Source organism: Hordeum vulgare, chromosome 1H, assembly GCF_904849725.1.
Source record: "Hordeum vulgare subsp. vulgare chromosome 1H, MorexV3_pseudomolecules_assembly, whole genome shotgun sequence".
NCBI classification, from domain to species: domain Eukaryota; kingdom Viridiplantae; phylum Streptophyta; class Magnoliopsida; order Poales; family Poaceae; genus Hordeum; species Hordeum vulgare.
In genome coordinates, this window is record NC_058518.1 from 48,257,157 (window position 1) to 48,278,338 (window position 21,182).

At 47.8% G+C, this 21,182-nt stretch overlaps 1 protein-coding gene and 1 pseudogene across 1 annotated transcript; one reads left to right on the forward strand and one right to left on the reverse strand.

Annotated features, from left to right (window-relative positions):
* Positions 1-10,495: 10,495 nt before the first annotated feature.
* Positions 10,496-12,667, reverse strand: LOC123396438 (annotated as a pseudogene).
* Positions 12,668-17,977: 5,310 nt separating this feature from the next.
* Positions 17,978-20,940, forward strand: LOC123406439 (cysteine-rich receptor-like protein kinase 2). The gene is made up of 7 exons (XM_045099912.1): positions 17,978-18,882; positions 19,094-19,204; positions 19,285-19,424; positions 19,552-19,762; positions 19,861-20,095; positions 20,211-20,364; positions 20,453-20,940. The coding sequence occupies exons 1-7, from the start codon at positions 18,054-18,056 to the stop codon at positions 20,786-20,788; spliced, it is 2,016 nt and encodes a 671-aa protein (XP_044955847.1). The 5' UTR covers positions 17,978-18,053; the 3' UTR covers positions 20,789-20,940.
* The last annotated feature ends 242 nt before the right edge of the window (positions 20,941-21,182 follow it).

A 21,182-nucleotide genomic window follows, 5' to 3' on the forward strand; every position in this document is an offset into this window, starting at 1 on the left:
TCACTTATGTTCCGTGACGTTTAAAACGTTTTCGGTGCCTTGCTTCTAAGCCATTAAGTACTTTGCACTGAACTATCGTGTAGTCATCAGAAACGTGTATGTCGGATGTTCACAGCATCCACAGACGACGCTCGAGGTGCAGCACACCGAGTGGTGCATTAAGGACATAAGCCTTCTGCGCAGCAACGAGGACAATCCTCGGTTTTACAAACTCAGTCTACAAAGTTTGCTACTATCAATTTTCAACTAAATTTTCTCTAGGAACATAAAAAAAACAGTAGAGCTATAGCGCAAGCTACATCGTAATTCGCAAAGACCATTAGACTATGTTCATGACAATTAGTTCAATTAATCATATTACTTAAGAACTCCCACTCAAAAAGTACATCTCTCTAGTCATTTGAGTGGTACATGATCCAAATCCACTATCTCAAGTCCGATCATCACGTGAGTCGAGAATAGTTTCAGTGGTAAGCATCCCTATGCTAATCATATCAACTATACGATTCATGCTCGACCTTTCGGTCTCATGTGTTCCGAGGCCATGTCTGCACATGCTAGGCTCGTCAAGCTTAACCCGAGTGTTCTGCGTGTGCAACTGTTTTGCACCCGTTGTATGTGAACGTTGAGTCTATCACACCCGATCATCACGTGGTGTCTCGAAACGAAGAACTGTCGCAACGGTGCACAGTCGGGGAGAACACAACTTCGTCTTGAAATTTTAGTGAGAGATCACCTCATAATGCTACCGTCGTTCTAAGCAAAATAAGGTGCATAAAAGGATTAACATCACATGCAATTCATAAGTGACATGATATGGCCATCATCACGTGCTTCTTGATCTCCATCACCAAAGCACCGGCACGATCTTCTTGTCACCGGCGCCACACCATGATCATCCATCAACGTGTTGCCATCGGGGTTGTCGTGCTACTTATGCTATTACTACTAAAGCTACATCCTAGCAAAATAGTAAACGCATCTGCAAGCACAAACGTTAGTATAAAGACAACCCTATGGCTCCTGCCGGTTGCCGTACCATCGACGTGCAAGTCGATATTTCTATTACAACATGATCATCTCATACATCCAATATATCACATCACATCGTTGGCCATATCACATCACAATCATACCCTGCAAAAACAAGTTAGACGTCCTCTAATTTTGTTGTTGCATGTTTTACGTGGTGACCGAGGGTATCTAGTAGGATCGCATCTTACTTACGCAAACACCACAACGGAGATATATGAGTTGCTATTTAACCTCATCCAAGGACCTCCTCGGTCAAATCCGATTCAACTAAAGTTGGAGAAACAGTCACTTGCCAGTCATCTTTGAGCAAAGGGGGTTACTCGTAACGATGAAACCAGTCTCTCGTAAGCGTACGAGTAATGTCGGTCCAAGCCGCTTCAATCCAACAATACCGCGGAATCAAGAAAAGACTAAGGAGGGCAGCAAAACGCACATCACCGCCCACAAAAACTTTTGTGTTCTACTCGAGAAGACATCTACGCATGAACCTAGCTCATGATGCCACTGATGGGGAACGTCGCAAGGGAAACAAAAATTTTCCTACGCGCACGAAGACCTATCATGGTGATGTCCATCTACGAGAGGGGATGAGTGATCTACGTACCCTTGTAGATCGTACAGCAGAAGCGTTAGTGAACGCGGTTGATGTAGTGGAACGTCCTCACGTCCCTCGATCCGCCCCGCGAACAATCCCGCGATCAGTCCCACGATCTAGTACCGAACGGACGGCACCTCCGCGTTCAGCACACGTACAACTCGACGATGATCTCGGCCTTCTTGATCCAGCAAGAGAGACGGAGAGGTAGAAGAGTTCTCCGGCAGCGTGACGGCGCTCCGGAGGTTGGTGATGATCTTGTCTCAGCAGGGCTCCGCCCGAGCTCCGCAGAAACGCGATCTAGAGGAAAAACTATGGAGGTATGTGGTCGGGCAACCGTGAGAAAGTCGTCTCAAATCAGCCCTAAAACCTCCGTATATATAGGTGGGAGGGAGGGGAGGAGGCAGCCTCAAAACCTAAAGGTTTGGCCGAAATTGGAGGTGGAGGAGTCCTACTCCAATCCTACTTGGAGTAGGATTCCACCTTCCCACTTGGAAACTCTTTCCACCTTGTGTTTTTTCCTTCTCAAACCTTATGGGCCTTAGTGGGAACTTATTCCAGCCCACTAGGGGCTGGTTTATCTCTTCCCATAGCCCATGAGACCCCTTGGGGCGTGACACCCCTCCCGATGGTCCCCGGCACCCCTCCCGGCACTCCCGGTACACTACCGATGAGCCCGAAACCTTTCCGGTAATGCACGAAAACCTTCCGGTAACCAAATGAGGTCATCCTATATATCAATCTTCGTTTCCGGACCATTCTGGAAACCCTCGTGACGTCCGTGATCTCATCCGGGACTCCGAACAACATTCGGTAACCAACCATATAACTCAAATACGCATAAAACAACGTCGAACCTTAAGTGTGCAGACCCTGCGGGTTCGAGAACTATGTAGACATGACCCGAGAGACTCCTCGGTCAATATCCAATAGCGAGACCTGGATGCCCATATTGGATCCTACATATTCTACGAAGATCTTATCGTTTGAACCTCAGTGCCAAGGATTCATATAATCCCGTATGTCATTCCCTTTGTCCTTCGGTATGTTACTTGCCCGAGATTCGATCGTCAGTATCCGTATACCTATTTCAATCTCGTTTACTGGCAAGTCTCTTTACTCGTTCCGTAATACAAGATCCCGCAACTTACACTAAGTTACATTGCTTGCAAGGCTTGTGTGTGATGTTGTATTACCGAGTGGGCCCCGAGATACCTCTCCGTTCACACAGAGTGACAAATCCCAGTCTTGATCCATACTAACTCAACTAACACCTTCGGAGATACCTGTAGAGCATCTTTATAGTCACCCAGTTACGTTGCGACGTTTGATACACACAAAGCATTCCTCCGGTGTCAGTGAGTTATATGATCTCATGGTCATAGGAATAAATACTTGACACGCAGAAAACAGTAGCAACAAAATGACACGATCAACATGCTACGTCTATTAGTTTGGGTCTAGTCCATCACATGATTCTCCTAATGATGTGATCCCGTTATCAAGTGACAACACTTGCCTATGGCCAGGAAACCTTGACCATCTTTGATCAACGAGCTAGTCAACTAGAGGCTTACTAGGGACAGTGTTTTGTCTATGTATCCACACAAGTATTGTGTTTCCAATCAATACAATTATAGCATGGATAATAAACGATTATCATGAACTAAGAAATATAATAATAACTAATTTATTATTGCCTCTAGGGCATATTTCCAACAGTCTCCCACTTGCACTAGAGTCAATAATCTAGTTCACATCACCATGTGATTCCAACGAATCCAACACCCATATAGTTATGGGGTCTGATCATGTCTTGCTTGTGAGAGAGGTTTTAGTCAACGGTTCTGAAACTTTCAGATCCGTGCGTTCTTTACAAATCTTTATGTCATCTTATAGATGCTGCTACTACGTGCTATTCAGAAATGCTCCAAATATCCACTCTACTATATGAATCCGTTTCACTACTCATAGTTATTCAGATTAGTGTCAAAGCTTGCATCGACGTTACCCTTTACGACGAACTCTTTAACCACCTCCATAATCGAGAAAAAATCCTTAGTCCATTTGTTACTAAGGATAAATTTTGACCGCTACTAGTGATTCAAACATGGATCACTCTCTGTACCTCTCAACATACTTTGAGTCAAGGCACACTTCAGGTGCGGTACACAGCATGGCATACTTTAGATTCTACGGCTAAGGCATAGAAGACGACCTTCATCTATTCTCTTTATTCTGCCGTGGTCGGGTTTTGAGTCTTACTCAAATTCACACCTCACAACGCAACCAAGAACTCCTTCTTTGCTGGTCTATTTTGAACTCTTTCAAAAACTTGTCAAGGCATGCATCTTGTTGAAACTTCTATTAAGCGCTTTCGATCTATCTCCATAGATCTTTGATGCTCAACCTTCAAGTAGCGTAATCCAGGTACTCCTTTGAAAACTTCTTTCAAACAACCTTGTATGCTTTACAGAAATTCTACATTACTTCTGATCCACAATATGTCAACCACATATACCTATCAGAAATTCTATAGTGCTCCCACTCACTTCTTTGGAAATACAAGTTTCTCATAAACCTTGTACACACCCAAAATCTTTGATCATCTCATCAAAGTGCTTATTCCAACTCCGAGATGCTTGCACCAGTCCATTGAAGGATCACTGGAGCTTGCATACTTGCTAGTATCTTTAGGATCGACAAAACCTTCTGGTTGTATCACATACAATGTTTGCTCAAGGAAACCATCGAGGAAACAATGTTTTGACATCCTACGTGCAATATTTCATAAATAATGCAGCAACTACTAACATAATTCTAACAGACCTTTAGCATCGCTACGAGTGAGAAAGACTCATCATAGTCAACTGTTTGATCTTGTCGAAAACATCTTTGCGACAAGTCGAGCTTTTCTTAATAGTGACTTATCACCATCATCGTCTGTCTTCTTTTAAAGATCCATTTTACCCAATAGTCCTATGACCATCAAGTAGTTCTACCAAAGTCTACACTTTGTTTTCACACATGGATCCTCTCTCGGATTTTATGGCTTCCAGCCATTTGTCGGAATCTGGGCCCACCATCGCTTTCTCCATAACTCGTAGGTTCACTGTTGCTCAACAACATGACCTCCAAGACAGGGTTACCATACTACTCTGCAGCAGTACGCGACCTTGTCGACCTACGAGGTTTGTAGTAACTTGATTCGAAGCTTAATGATCACCATCATCAGCTTCCACTTCAATTGGTGTAGGCGCCACAGGAACAACTTCCTACGCCCTGCTACACACTGGTTGAAGTGATGGTTCAATAACCTCATCAAGTTCTACTACCCTCCCACTCAATTCTTTCGAGAGAAACCTTTTCTCGAGAAAGGATCCGTTTCTAGAAACAAACACTTTGCTTTCGGATCTGAGATAGGAGATGTACCCAACTGTTTTGGATATCCTGTGAAGATGCATTTATCCGCTTTGGGTTCGAGCTTATCAGACTGAAACTTTTTCACATAAGTTTCGAAGCCCCAAACTTTCAAGAAACGACAGTTTAGATTTCTCTAAACCTCAGTCTATACTGTGTCATCTCAACGGAAATACGCGGTGCCCCATTTAAAGTGAATGTGGTTGTCTCTAATGCATAACCCATAAACGATAGTGGTAATTCGATAAGAGACATCCCAGCATGCACCATACTAAATAGTGCGTGGCTATGACGTTCAGGCACATCATCACACCATGATGTTCGAGGTGGCATGAACTGTGAAACAATTTCCACATTGTCTTAACTGTGTACCAAAAATTCGTAACTCAGATATTCATTTCTATGATCATATCGTAGACAGTTCATCCTCTTGTTACGACGAACTTCACTCTGAAACAGAATTGAACTTTTCAATATTTCAGACTTGTGATTCATTAAGTAAATACTCCTGTATCTACTCAAGTCGTCAGTGAAGTAAGAACATAATGATATCCACTGCGTGCCTCAACACTCACTGGACTGCATACATCAAAATGTATCACTTCCAACAAGTTACTATCTTGTTTCATCTCAATGAAAACAAGGCCTTGCTCATGTGGTATGATTTGCATGTCACTAGTGATTCGACATCAGGTGAGTAAAGATCCATCAGCATGGAGCCTCTTCATGCAATTTATACTAACATGACTCAAGCGGCAGTGCCACAAGTAAGTGGTACTATCATCATTTAACTCGTATCTTTTGGCACCAATGTGTAACACTACAATCGAGATTCAATAAACCATTGAAGGTGATTATTCAAGAAAATAGAGTAACCATTATTCCTTTTGAATGAACAATCGTATTGCAATAAACACGATCCAATCATGTTCATGCTTAACGCAAGCACCAAATAACAATTATTTAGGTTCAACACCAATCCCGATGGTAAAGGGGGCGTGTGACGTTTGATCATATCAACCTTGGAAACACTTCCAACACGTATCGTCACCTCGCCTTTAGCTAGTCTCCGTTTATGCCGTAGCTTTCATTTCGCGTTACTAATCACTTAGCAACCGAACCAGTATCCAATACCCTCGTGCTACTAGGAGTACTAGTAAAGTACACATCAACATTATGTATATCAAATATACTTCTCTCGACTTTTGCCAGCCTTCTTATCTACCAAGTATCTAGAGTTGCTCCGCCTCTGTGACTGTTCCCCTTATTACAGAAGCACTTAGTCTCGGGTTTGGGTTTAATCTTGGGTCTCTTCATTAGTGCAGCAACTGTTTTGCCGTTTCACGAAGTATCCCTTCTAGCCCTCGCCTTTCTTGAAACTTAGTGGTTTTTCAAACCATCAACTATTGATGCTCCTTCTTGATTTCTACTTTCGCAGTGTCAAACGTCGCGAATCTCTCAAAGATCATTGTATCTATCCTTGATATGTTATAGTTCATCACGAAGCTCTCAAAGCTTGGTGGCAGTGACTTTTGGAGAACCATCACTATCTCATCTGGAAGATTAGCTCCCACTTGATTCAAGTGATTGTCGTACTCAGACAATCTGAGCACACGCTCAACGATTGAGCTTTTCTCCTTTACTTTGTGGTCAAAGAATTTTGTTGGAGGTCTCGTACCTCTTAACAAGGGCACAAGCATGAAATCACAATTTCATCTCTTTAGAACATCACTTATGTTCCGTGACGTTTAAAATGTTTTCGGTGCCTTGCTTCTAAGCCATTAAGTACTTTGCACTGAACTATCGTGTAGTCATCAGAAACGTGTATGTCGGATGTTCACAGCATCCACAGACGACGCTCGAGGTGCAGCACACCGAGTGGTGCATTAAGGACATAAGCCTTCTGCGCAGCAACGAGGACAATCCTCGGTTTTACAAACTCAGTCTACAAAGTTTGCTACTATCAATTTTCAACTAAATTTTCTCTAGGAACATAAAAAAACAGTAGAGCTATAGCGCAAGCTACATCGTAATTCGCAAAGACCATTAGACTATGTTCATGACAATTAGTTCAATTAATCATATTACTTAAGAACTCCCACTCAAAAAGTACATCTCTCTAGTCATTTGAGTGGTACATGATCCAAATCCACTATCTCAAGTCCGATCATCACGTGAGTCGAGAATAGTTTCAGTGGTAAGCATCCCTATGCTAATCATATCAACTATACGATTCATGCTCGACCTTTCGATCTCATGTGTTCCGAGGCCATGTCTGCACATGCTAGGCTCGTCAAGCTTAACCCGAGTGTTCTGCGTGTGCAACTGTTTTGCACCCGTTGTATGTGAACGTTGAGTCTATCACACCCGATCATCACGTGGTGTCTCGAAACGAAGAACTGTCGCAACGGTGCACAGTCGGGGAGAACACAACTTCGTCTTGAAATTTTAGTGAGAGATCACCTCATAATGCTACCGTCGTTCTAAGCAAAATAAGGTGCATAAAAGGATTAACATCACATGCAATTCATAAGTGACATGATATGGCCATCATCACGTGCTTCTTGATCTCCATCACCAAAGCACCGGCACGATCTTCTTGTCACCGGCGCCACACCATGATCATCCATCAACGTGTTGCCATCGGGGTTGTCGTGCTACTTATGCTATTACTACTAAAGCTACATCCTAGCAAAATAGTAAACGCATCTGCAAGCACAAACGTTAGTATAAAGACAACCCTATGGCTCCTGCCGGTTGCCGTACCATCGACGTGCAAGTCGATATTTCTATTACAACATGATCATCTCATACATCCAATATATCACATCACATCATTGGCCATATCACATCACAATCATACCCTGCAAAAACAAGTTAGACGTCCTCTAATTTTGTTGTTGCATGTTTTACGTGGTGACCGAGGGTATCTAGTAGGATCGCATCTTACTTACGCAAACACCACAACGGAGATATATGAGTTGCTATTTAACCTCATCCAAGGACCTCCTCGGTCAAATCCGATTCAACTAAAGTTGGAGAAACAGTCACTTGCCAGTCATCTTTGAGCAAAGGGGGTTACTCGTAACGATGAAACCAGTCTCTCGTAAGCGTACGAGTAATGTCGGTCCAAGCCGCTTCAATCCAACAATACCGCGGAATCAAGAAAAGACTAAGGAGGGCAGCAAAACGCACATCACCGCCCACAAAAACTTTTGTGTTCTACTCGAGAAGACATCTACGCATGAACCTAGCTCATGATGCCACTGATGGGGAACGTCGCAAGGGAAACAAAAATTTTCCTACGCGCACGAAGACCTATCATGGTGATGTCCATCTACGAGAGGGGATGAGTGATCTACGTACCCTTGTAGATCGTACAGCAGAAGCGTTAGTGAACGCGGTTGATGTAGTGGAACGTCCTCACGTCCCTCGATCCGCCCCGCGAACAATCCCGCGATCAGTCCCACGATCTAGTACCGAACGGACGGCACCTCCGCGTTCAGCACACGTACAACTCGACGATGATCTCGGCCTTCTTGATCCAGCAAGAGAGACGGAGAGGTAGAAGAGTTCTCCGGCAGCGTGATGGCGCTCCGGAGGTTGGTGATGATCTTGTCTCAGCAGGGCTCCGCCCGAGCTCCGCAGAAACGCGATCTAGAGGAAAAACTATGGAGGTATGTGGTCGGGCAACCGTGAGAAAGTCGTCTCAAATCAGCCCTAAAACCTCCGTATATATAGGTGGGAGGGAGGGGAGGAGGCAGCCTCAAAACCTAAAGGTTTGGCCGAAATTGGAGGTGGAGGAGTCCTACTCCAATCCTACTTGGAGTAGGATTCCACCTTCCCACTTGGAAACTCTTTCCACCTTGTGTTTTTTCCTTCTCAAACCTTATGGGCCTTAGTGGGAACTTATTCCAGCCCACTAGGGGCTGGTTTATCTCTTCCCATAGCCCATGAGACCCCTTGGGGCGTGACACCCCTCCCGATGGTCCCCGGCACCCCTCCCGGCACTCCCGGTACACTACCGATGAGCCCGAAACCTTTCCGGTAATGCACGAAAACCTTCCGGTAACCAAATGAGGTCATCCTATATATCAATCTTCGTTTCCGGACCATTCCGGAAACCCTCGTGACGTCCGTGATCTCATCCGGGACTCCGAACAACATTCGGTAACCAACCATATAACTCAAATACGCATAAAACAACGTCGAACCTTAAGTGTGCAGACCCTGCGGGTTCGAGAACTATGTAGACATGACCCGAGAGACTCCTCGGTCAATATCCAATAGCGGGACCTGGATGCCCATATTGGATCCTACATATTCTACGAAGATCTTATCGTTTGAACCTCAGTGCCAAGGATTCATATAATCCCGTATGTCATTCCCTTTGTCCTTCGGTATGTTACTTGCCCGAGATTCGATCGTCAGTATCCGTATACCTATTTCAATCTCGTTTACTGGCAAGTCTCTTTACTCGTTCCGTAATACAAGATCCCGCAACTTACACTAAGTTACATTGCTTGCAAGGCTTGTGTGTGATGTTGTATTACCGAGTGGGCCCCGAGATACCTCTCCGTTCACACGGAGTGACAAATCCCAGTCTTGATCCATACTAACTCAACTAACACCTTCGGAGATACCTGTAGAGCATCTTTATAGTCACCCAGTTACGTTGCGACGTTTGATACACACAAAGCATTCCTCCGGTGTCAGTGAGTTATATGATCTCATGGTCATAGGAATAAATACTTGACACGCAGAAAACAGTAGCAACAAAATGACACGATCAACATGCTACGTCTATTAGTTTGGGTCTAGTCCATCACATGATTCTCCTAATGATGTGATCCCGTTATCAAGTGACAACACTTGCCTATGGCCAGGAAACCTTGACCATCTTTGATCAACGAGCTAGTCAACTAGAGGCTTACTAGGGACAGTGTTTTGTCTATGTATCCACACAAGTATTGTGTTTCCAATCAATACAATTATAGCATGGATAATAAACGATTATCATGAACTAAGAAATATAATAATAACTAATTTATTATTGCCTCTAGGGCATATTTCCAACAATACCGTCCTAGTTTTGTAATGCCATCCTTTAAGAATTGTGCCATGCATCCTGTGGATAAGCAACAAGTTCAAGTTGGATACTATATACTGTAATAAATAAGCAGTAATGGCATGGATTCCAAGGTAAGACAGAAAACAGTTGTCGCAAGAAAACAGAAGTAAAGAGGATAAAATATTCAAAAGATGCTTAAGGGTCGACTCAGTGCTATGCTTTACTTCTTGTTGTTTGTACCAGGAGCCACATAATACACACTCTGTTCTTAGCTCTGTTCTCAATCAAGAGTGGTAACCAGCAGGGCAATCTACTCGATCCTGACCGCACAACTAATGTCCAAAAGCAACTTAGGAACAACCAGACCACGCGAATAGACATCAGAGAGGAGGGAGCATTGTTCAAGTACCTCATTAGGCTTGACAGTTATTATGTGAGGAGTAAATGATGTCCCAGCTGAACCTACAGTTCAACAAATGAAATATCATAGTCAGCACCAAAAAAAAGTTCACAGATAATATGTTATGTTATGCAACTAAAACCAAACCTGGTACATTGCGATTAATATTATATTTTATGCAAAAGGAAAATTCCAATTAGCTTGCAAATTTCAGAAGTTAACACAGTTTGAGACATGATACAAAAATGAGCAAAATAAAAATAATAAGACATAGAAGAATATTCTTTAAAAAAAGGAACCAATAACTTTTCTAATATCAGGAGGGCGGAGACGCCCACCAGCTGTAGCTCCCGCCGGAGCACGGGCTGCAGCAACAGATACATATCTATGATGTAGACTGTCAGATAGAGTGACTCAGACATGAGATCAAATTTCTGGTGGACCTCCAGGATCTAGTCCACCAGGATGCCCCCTCATCTTGGCATTGATCTCCACCTACAAGCCCCTGTAGTCTCCGGCTCGGCAGTCATTCTGTCAACAGAGCATGGATGGAAACAACACCGTCAGATTCAGAAGTTCTGTGGCAGAGCAGGGACATCCCACTACTTGCTATCAAGGGGGAGTCGATGGTCTTACCTCGGCAAACTTGTAAAACTTGTAGATATCTTCGATGTAATCAACGACGGCGAGCTGGCTGCCGCAGTCAAGCTTGTCGATGTCCTCGACTCCTGGATCTCTGGTTCAGTGGTTCTTCCGTGATTCCAGGTGCAAACTGGCATTGTAATGGTGGATCAGAATCAAATCAGACTCTTTGCACGCACATGTTTAGGAAGCTAGTGTTTGGCTGTCGACGGGTGACGCGCGCACCTTTGAGCGTACCGAGAGCACGTGCCTGAGGGTGGTGACCACCTTCTTCCTAAGTACTTGCGGACGGAGTTGACGCTGTCGGCCTCCGACTTGGTCACGTCGGTATCGGAGCTGATCTCGATCACGTGCTCTGGTGGAGGAGGGACGGGCTTGATATGAGCCCTCTGCAGCACAGGTCTCGCCGCCGGGTTCTTGGCCTTCTCCTGGGCGTTCTTGAGGAGTTGGGCGCCGAAGTTCCTCGTGACGGGGCGGTTCACGGGCTCATGTAGCTGCGGCTTCCTGTTTCTAAGAAGGCAACATTAGCGGAAGATCCACAGGAAGAAGAAGGGGGTCGTACTGGAATGGGTAGTGGGTTTCTCCTCCTTACCCTTCAGCCGCGAGGAGGTTGACGACGTTGGTGATGTCGCCCAGGGGGTGCGCTGGTTGTTGGCCTCAATGTTGCCCATGTCGCCCAGGGCATGGCGGGTGTTCTTGGGGTCGGGCTTGCCGGCCATGGCCGCCTTCTGCTTGCCCATGGTGGGGACACCACCACCACCACCTAAGGTTGCACAGCAGAAACAATAAGAAATCAGATCCGTCGCTCGGAGGTGGATAAAATCAAACCACATCAAATCGTCATCACAGTCTAGCAGCAATCAAGACAGACCAAAAACGAGGATTGGAAAGATGCACTTTACATAACTTTATACTCTCAAAAGGCAGCAAAAAACTATGGTAACATCTCAATCGTAGCCAAATGCCAGTAGTGAAGTATCATATTAATATGCCTAGCGAGAACTAAATATACCTCCCGGATTACGTATAATGTTGTTTATTTTTGCGAAAGACGTATAACTTTTTGCATATGGTTGGTTAGACGGAGATGGTTATATAGTTGCGGATCTCATATTTAATTGCTTCAACTGTGGTAGGAGACAAGAAACTACATTAAAGTATAACGATTAGCAAGCGTTATAGACTAAACAGTATGACTGTATTTCCCGGCCCCTATTATCTTTCAAATAGTTATTTAATAAATCAGCAATGGTTAAGATAGTACATAATTCTAATTACTGAATTTTGCTTGGCGCCTACACTGTGATAACAACCTACATTATTTATTTCTAATAAAGAATAAACTTATATCATTTGATAAATCACACAGTCAAGACAACATCCAGCAATGGTACCCACAAGGCCACAATGCAAAACTTGAAAATTGTACCTCTAATATACATCTGGAACTCAATAGTATGCGATTCATGATGTTGCTATTGTGGAAGGTGAAGGACATGTCCATGTTCCGCTCTGGCTTGGTGCAAACCATTCTGACGAACCCAACCTGCAGACCACCCAACCATCGTGTAAGAAGCCAATTTTATGGCCTTCCATTTTTTTTCATCCGTTGAACTATATCTGCTGTTCAAACAAGCCTATTGGTAACTGTGACATTTTGTTTATTTTATCCAATTAATGATTAGTTAAGAACTTTCAGATTTTCTATTACTGAGTTCTGTTTGTGCTTACTCTAGAAAGCCATAGATCGGATGCTTGAAGCGTAATTAATCTTAACAATAAATCGGTCGGCCATCCGCATCTGCTCATTCCAAATCAGAAAAATTAATAACGTGCCCGCATGCAGGTCGTGAGCAGAGGCGCATGGTGGCGGAATGAATTTAGGAAGGAAAGCAGAGCGAACAGGGGAGGCAGGGAGTGGCTCACCGTCTCGCTCATGAAGGCGGCGTCGGGGTCATCGACGATGGGGGACAGCGTGCCGTCGTAGTCGAGGAACATGACGATCTGCTTCCCTTTGGAGGCGGCCATGATCTCCTCGAACTTGGCCAGGGCGGAGGGGTGCCTGGCCATCCAGGCCGCGTGCTCGTCGTCGACGCCGGCAGCGAGGGCGGCAGCGGCCCTGGCGTGTGTGGGGGACGACGCCCGCATGGACTCGACCAGACCACCGAGCATCCCCGCGCCAAGCTCCGCCTGCGCCGCCCGCAGGCACTTCCGGCTCACGGCCATCCCGGCACGCGACGGCGGGTACGGGAACAGCGACCCCGGGCAGGGGCACGCCGTGGCCGTGGCCACGGTCACCGTGATGCCCACCTCTGACACGACCGGCATGCTCGATGGCGGCCAGCGAGGTGTCTCCGGCCCGGATGCGGTGGAGGGAGAGGTCGTCGGCGGGCAGCGGGTGGCTGCGCTGGGGGACTCGCAGCAGCACGTCCTCCGACGGCGCCGGCGCGTCGGGGGTGGCCGGGGACCGCAGGATCTCGACCGGCGGCAGCGGCGTTGGCGATGAGGTTGCGCTGGGGGACTCGCAGCAGCACGTCCTCCGACGGCGCCGGTGCGTCGGGGTGGCCGGGGACCGCGGGATCTCGACCGGCGGCAGCGGCGTTGGCGATGAGGAACGCTCGGCGTGGACAGGACGGATCTGGGGCGAGAGGTGGGAGAGACTGGGAGAGGGACGGGGTGGTTGCGAGAGGGGGTGGGGGAGAGAGATCTGGGGATGGAGACCGACGGGGGAGAGAGGGTGGTTGCGAGGGAGGGGGTGGGGGAGAGAGATCTGGGGTTGCGAGGTCGTTTCGTTTTTTTTGTTCGGAGACGAGGTGGGATCGCTGGGAGGTCGAACCATCACGACGTTCGATCCTGCTTTAATAGTAGAGATTATTGCTCAGGCGCCGGCCACAGCGACAGCCCGGCCGCGGAGTCAAGTCAACCAATTCAATTCATTTTCACGCTACGTAGCCCGTGATTGTCTGATCATTTCGCAGTGAAGGTTAGGATTGCTCTAGTCCGAGCGCAACGCAACGTAGAAAACCAAGAGATTCAGGGCCCGTTTGGATTGGGTGTAAGTTTATACACGTGTATTTGTTTTACAGGTGTCAGTTACAAGCCACCGTTTAAATTTTGCGTGAAATGGAAAATGACGCGAGGAGGTCCGTATCTTAACCGGTCAGAAAACGAGCGAATACGCTAATCCTCACCGCGCCGAGAAGCACGTACGGCCGCGCCGGCGCTGCCATGCCGATGCACGGATTGTTGTTGGTATTCTATAAAACCTTAAAAAAAGAAGGATTCAAAGCTTCCTACAAGCCTTTTGCCTTTCTGCCACCACCGCGTGCATGCGTGCGTGCATGCAGCTGACCGAGCAGGCAGACGCGCGCGTGCTGGTACTCTGATCATCAAATTCCGGCCGAGTCAACAACGTTTCGTTTCTGGATCGCCTGAGAATTCGCCCGTTCAATTCAACGAGGTTGAAAACAGCCTCCGCAACGACGCATGCTCAACTACGCCGACGAACGGACCACTTGATAATTTTCTCCAACAAGTCCTCGCCGGAATCTATCCATCGCCAGCAGAAACGGAAACCAGGAGCAGCACGTACGCACCGCGCTCCGTGCGTGATAGCAAGAGGGTTCGTCGCCCAAGTTAATACGTACACGTACTCGCGTAGCTTTGCTGACTTGCCGTAGGAACGCGTCGCGGCCGACCGCGACGCGCCGGCGGCGTACGGCCGGTGGTCGGCTACGGCTGAGCTATTGCGCTGTCGCAACGACGACGACGCGGTAGACAGGGACGGCGGGCGGCGAGACGGCGAGACACCGCCGGCCGCGGACGCTTGGCGTTCGTAAAGGTGGCTAACCTCCGGTGGACACGACGGGCGCCACGCGTAGGGCGGACGAGGGGGCCGACCTGGCTAAGCGCTACCTTCGCTGTCGATCGGGGTCACGTACCAGCCGCCACAGCGCGCCGAGTCAGCGAGATTCAAGACGGGCAAATCCCCGTGATGATTGTGAACGAGGCACTTGTCAAGGATTGACTTCCTTGCACGCTACACACTCACGCTCGGACTGTTGGCCGTTCGAGCATCTATAACCGTCTTAAACGATTCATAACCCGTCCGATCAATGACCGAAATTACGACTCAATCAGATCATTTTACACTGTTCTTAAACATCTGGGTTAACTGACACCCTTCATATTCAATTTAAATATGAAATGGATATAGGGTAACTCGGAAGCGGCCGGACACGTCCGTTATGTCGGACCCGACATCCTGACCCCTAACCCCCACCCCACAAATTGGTTCAAATTCATATCGCAGACCAGCCGGATCCATTTGATGTTTTCCTTTTTTTTTTCTTTCGTCTCGTGCCGTTTGTCTCGCAGCTCTGCCGCCGCCGCGCGCTCTTTCATTGTTTGTAGCCTCTGTCTCGTCGCGGAGGATGTCGTTGCCGGCCGGAAAGACACCGCGGTACATCCGGCAACTCTCTGGCTCCGCCTCGCGCTGGGTGTGTTCGACACAATGTCTGACCGAATTTTGTGGGTCAACCTTTTTTAGGGAAACGATGAATTCCGATGCTTTGTCCCGCGAGGAGTATGGATCGACGAAGCTTGATCTACTGATTGAACATGACTTCTTCGATTCATGAATTTGGCCGAAGAAATGGACACGATCATACTCATGACCATGCAAGAGGAAATGGACCGGCAAGTGGAGCATATTCTCAATTTCAAGGGCTCAATCAAAAGAAGAACAATGATGAATCGAGATAGGGTATCCGGAGCAAAGCTACTACACAATGATTGATTTGCTTGAAACCCAACTTTCCCTGATGATCCATGATTTCATCGCTGTTTTCGCATGCAAAACCATTATATTTGCACATTGTGGAGGGAGTGGAGGCACACGACGACTACTTTAATCTGACAAGGGATTGCTGCGGTAAACTCTCTTTCTCTGCCAAACAGAAGTGCATGACTGCTCTGAGAATGCTTGCACTTGGTACCGCGGGAGATGCCTTTGGTGAGATGGTCAGGATGAGGGAGAGCACATGTCTGACGACTATTATCAAATTTGCGCGTACTTTGGTGGAGGTGTTTGAAGCAGGGTATGTGTAAGAACCAAATATGCAGGACACAAAGAAATTGTTAGCTATTGGAGAGGCCACATGGTTTTCAGGAATGCTCTGATCAATTGGTTGCATACATTGACAGTGGAAGAACTGTCCTAAAGGTTTGCGAATAATGTATCAAGGTCACACCAAAGAGGACACCATTATACTAGACGCGGTGGCATCACATAACTTATGAATTTGGCATGCTTTCTTTGGAACGCTGGGTTCTCACAACGACATCAACGTGCTTGAACAATCTCCAGTGTTCAGGAAGCTTTGTAACGGGAAGTCACCTCCTTGCAACTACACCGCCAGCGGTCGAGACCATAACATGGGATACTATCTTGCCGATGGCATATATCCTCAGTGGGCTGCATTTGTGACCGTATCCGAACCACATGGCAACAAACAAAAACACTTCACACCAATGCATGAAGCAGTTGGGAAGGATGTGGAGAGGGCATTCGGAGTGCTGCAAGCGCGTCAGGGAATTTTTCGTGGGGCTGCATCGATGTGGGAATCAGAAACTTTCTGGTAGCTGATGACAATGTTGTATTATTTTACATAATATGATTGTCGAGGATGAGGGTGATGGTGTAGCTCAAATCAATGATTTTGAAGCATCTCGAGAACAAGTTGAAATCCCGGAATATCAACATGCAATTCAACTTATGAACTTTTTGCAGATGCATCAGAACCTCCGAGACCATCACGTGAACGCGCAACTACTCAATTATCTGCTGGAGCATATGTGGATCCATAATGGAAATCAAAAAGGAGATGATTGATTGTGCACTTTAAATAAATTTGATGTAAACGCTATTTATGTTCGATACCAAAATTTGTTATTTACGTGTGACATTAGCTTGTGTGATCAACGTGCATGATTTTGTATAGATTTGAGAATCCGAATATGGAATATGTGGATGTGTGATACGATTTGTAATGGATAATTCAGATGCGTCCGCAGACATGTCCGAACGCGTCCGCCGATGCATAGGGGCCCAGATTTGTCCAATCCAACTGTAGATACTCTTCGGAATGATATAAGTATAAACAACCTAGATACTCTTAGGAATGATATAAGTATAAACAACCATTAAATCGGCTCGACACAAGAGCACTGTTAGTCAATATATGTATGAACTTCAAACACATTATTCAGAGGTGGAAGTGATTATAGCTCCGATTTGTGTACGTCAGAGTTGATCATTATTTTTTAATTTCTAGACAAATCCTCTGCTTCTGTACACGGGGAAAATTATGTGGACGATTTACAAATAAGAAAATATCGCGTGGCATAGTTTTTCTTTCTTTCTAAAATCTGTGTGGTAATCAACTTCATATCTGAAATTGAGCCACGATGCTTTAGGTCGTTAGATAGATAAAGAAACAATGGCAGCTTAATTTACTTTGAAAACATTTCTCTTCGACATCAATAACCGCCACCACTTTTCAAAGATTAAAACGAAGAATAGAGAAATACTACCAAAGCAGATATTTGGATCTCAAATTTATGTGAGTGGATCGCAAGAATAGAGAAACACGTTGGTGTCGAATGATGTGGCACGTACGCCCTCAACTGTCCCACCTACCTGCCACATCAGTCCACAGCCGGCCACTTCAAGCGGTTCAGACTTGAAAGAAACGACACCCCGCAACGTGCCACCGTACAAAACACGGAGATCGATCGCGCCCAGAAGCAAAACAAATCATTCACCCGCGCGCACGCACGCACGCGCTGGCACGCCTGCAGGTGCGCGGTCACCGCGCGAGCACGCCGCCATGCAAATTCAACGACGTCCGGGGAGACCCCGCCGCCACCGCCGCCCTCTGCTCCCGGCCGCGGCGGACGTGCTCCGGTGCCTCGTCCTCGCCGGGGCCGTCGCCGTCGTCGCCGCGGGCGCGAACGCGGACGCCGCGCCGGCGATCCTGGACACGGTGTGCGGGTCCGGGCAGGCGGCCGACCCTGAGTCCTTCGACGTGAGCTTCGTCAACACCCTGGAGCTCATCTACCAGAACGTGACGCGGTCCGGGTTCGGCGCCGCCTCCTCCGGCTCCGGCAACTTCTCCGTCTTCGGCCTCGGCCAGTGCCTCGCCTACCTCTCCCCGACCGACTGCCAGCTCTGCTACGCGCAGAGCCGCGTGAAGCTGCCCCACTGCCTCCCGGCCGACGGCGGCCGCATCTACGTCGACGGATGCTTCCTCCGCTACGGGGCCGGCAACTTCACCGCCGCCGCCACCGACGCCAGCGACACGTTCGTGTGCTCCAACGACACCGCGCCGGCGACGCCGGCGTTCGCGGCTGCGGCGGCCGCGCTGGTGCGCAACGTCACGGCGACCGCGCCGGGGGCGAGGGGGTACTACTACGCAGGGACGGCGTCGGCGTCGGCGATGCCAACCGGCGCGCGGGTGTACGCGGCTGCGCAGTGCTGGAGGTCGCTGAACGCCACCGCGTGCGCGGCATGCACGGCCAGCGCGCGCGACCGGGTTGTGCAGCAGTGCCTTCCCGGCGCCGCCGAGGGGTACGGTCTCAACGCCGGCTGCGTCGTCAGGTACTCCACGCAGCCCTTCTACCTGCCGGCGAAAGCCGGCGGCGGCGGCGGATCATCCAGTGAGTACAGCACACATTCTCGGTCTTACTTGTCGTTCTTGGTCCATGTGTGGTGCCGTGTCGTGCCTGAATTCTAGCTACCGACAGCAACGGCGCATTCACGTACCGATATTTCAGGTTTCAGAGCCTGAAACAGAAAAATAAAATCCGCATGAAACGCCATGAATATGACATCTTTGTTTTTCTTTTGATTCTGAATCATCCATGGCAGCCCGGCACAAAATCATCATCGTCATCGCCTCCGTCCTCTCCGCCATGGCAGTCATCGGCATCGTATTCATCTGGACACGAATGAGGCCCAGGAGAGACGACCTCCACGACGGTATGCCAAACAGTAAAATTACAACCACATACTATCTGATGTTGTACTATGATCTGACGAGAGTTTCTGACACTGTGTAGACATGGACGGCTCAGGCGAGATCATCCGCACCATCATGTCGTCGCAGCTCGGCTTCCGGTACGAGGAGCTGCGCAAGGCGACCGATGACTTCAATCAGATCAACAAGCTCGGCCAGGGTGGCTACGGTTCAGTTTACAAGGTACATTGCCGTGCCATTTGGAACACCACACGTTGGCACAAGAGCAACAGCTATCTCATTGATCATCTTTCTTGGAATGCTTGCTTCATCTGAATTTGACATCCTGATAATATGATGGATATCACAGGGCGTGCTTCCGGATGGCCGGGAGATCGCCGTGAAGCGGCTCTACCTCAACACGCGGCAGTGGACCGACCAGTTCTTCAACGAGGTGAAGCTCGTCAGCCAGGTGCAGCACAAGAACCTCGTCAAGCTCCTCGGGTGCAGCGTCGAGGGCCCCGAGAGCCTCCTCGTCTACGAGTACCTCTGCAACACCAGCCTCGATCACTACCTGTTTGGTAAGAAAATAAACAATCCCTGCATTCTGGAGGCAAAAAACTCATACTTCAAATGGTAGATTTTCATTCTGGTTGATCTTCCATGCTTGGTGATGCAGACGCTTTCAAGAAGAACGCGTTGGATTGGGAGCGGCGGTCGGAGATCGTCCTCGGGGCGGCGGAGGGTTTGTCATACCTCCACAGTGGCTCCGAGGTCAGGATCATACATAGGGACATCAAGGCCAGCAATGTGATGCTGGATGAGAGGTTCAGGCCTAAGATTGGCGATTTCGGCCTGGCGAGGAACTTCATGGAAGATCAGACCCATCTCAGCACCGGCCTTGCGGGGACATTGTAAGTTCACTTGTGCAAAACAACTAATCTGATCAAGGGGGGAAGGAAATTTTGCGATAGATTGTGCAATGTGTCTGAAGAAATAGTATAACTGACTATGCCTACATTTTTGCAGTGGATATATGGCTCCGGAATACATCGTTCACGGGCAGCTGACGGAGAAGGCCGACATCTACAGCTACGGTGTGCTGGTCCTTGAGATCGTCACCGGCCGCAAGAACCACAACTCTGTGGCATCATCGGCCGAGGGACTGTCCCTCATGTCACAGGTAAATCCTCCCATTTCACCTCTGTTGTCAAGTACCAGTTTACTGTAGCATTTCAGACAACCTGATGCTGTCATCCTTCCATCTTCAGTTATGGAAGCACTATAACGCCGGCACACTGATGGAGATCCTGGATCCAAACCTCCGCGACCAATGCTCGGAGGCGGAAGCTCTCAAGGTGTTCCAAGTCGGGCTGCTGTGCGCGCAGGCGTCGCCGAACCTTAGGCCGCCGATGTGGAAGGTGGTGGAGATGCTGGGAAGTGGTGATAGGGTGCTGCCCCGGCCTACCGAGCCTCCGTTCATCAACGTGAAGGGGTCGAACGCGAAGAGCGAAAGCTCGGGGTCATCGATGTCTCTGATGTCGAACTCCGACAAGTCGCCGTTCTCGACGAATCAGCTGTCCGTTAGTGGGGTGCAGGCCAGGTGATTAACAACAGGGTGTGAAGGATCATCTTAACATTTTTTTCCCATTGTTTGTGGTAGGATGATCTTGAGTACTAACTGAAAGTGTTCCAATCATAGAATCTTGTTTGTAAGATGTAAGTAAGCAGCCAGATAAATGCTAGTTTTGTCACAGAAGTGCAGTCTTTAACTCCAACAACACCATGTGAGCCGAAACCAACAAAAAAGTCGTATCTTTTTCTCCCATGCGCCCTTCACAGTGACGGGATTTAATCAACGTCTAACAGCAGATAGGAAAGGAGGAAAAAAGTCAGGGAATTCGCACAAAACACAACAAACAAACCAAAAAGTGATAAAAGTCTGAAAATTCATAGTGTGATTTTGGTCTAGGTGATGGACCGAGAGGCGATAGCTTCTGG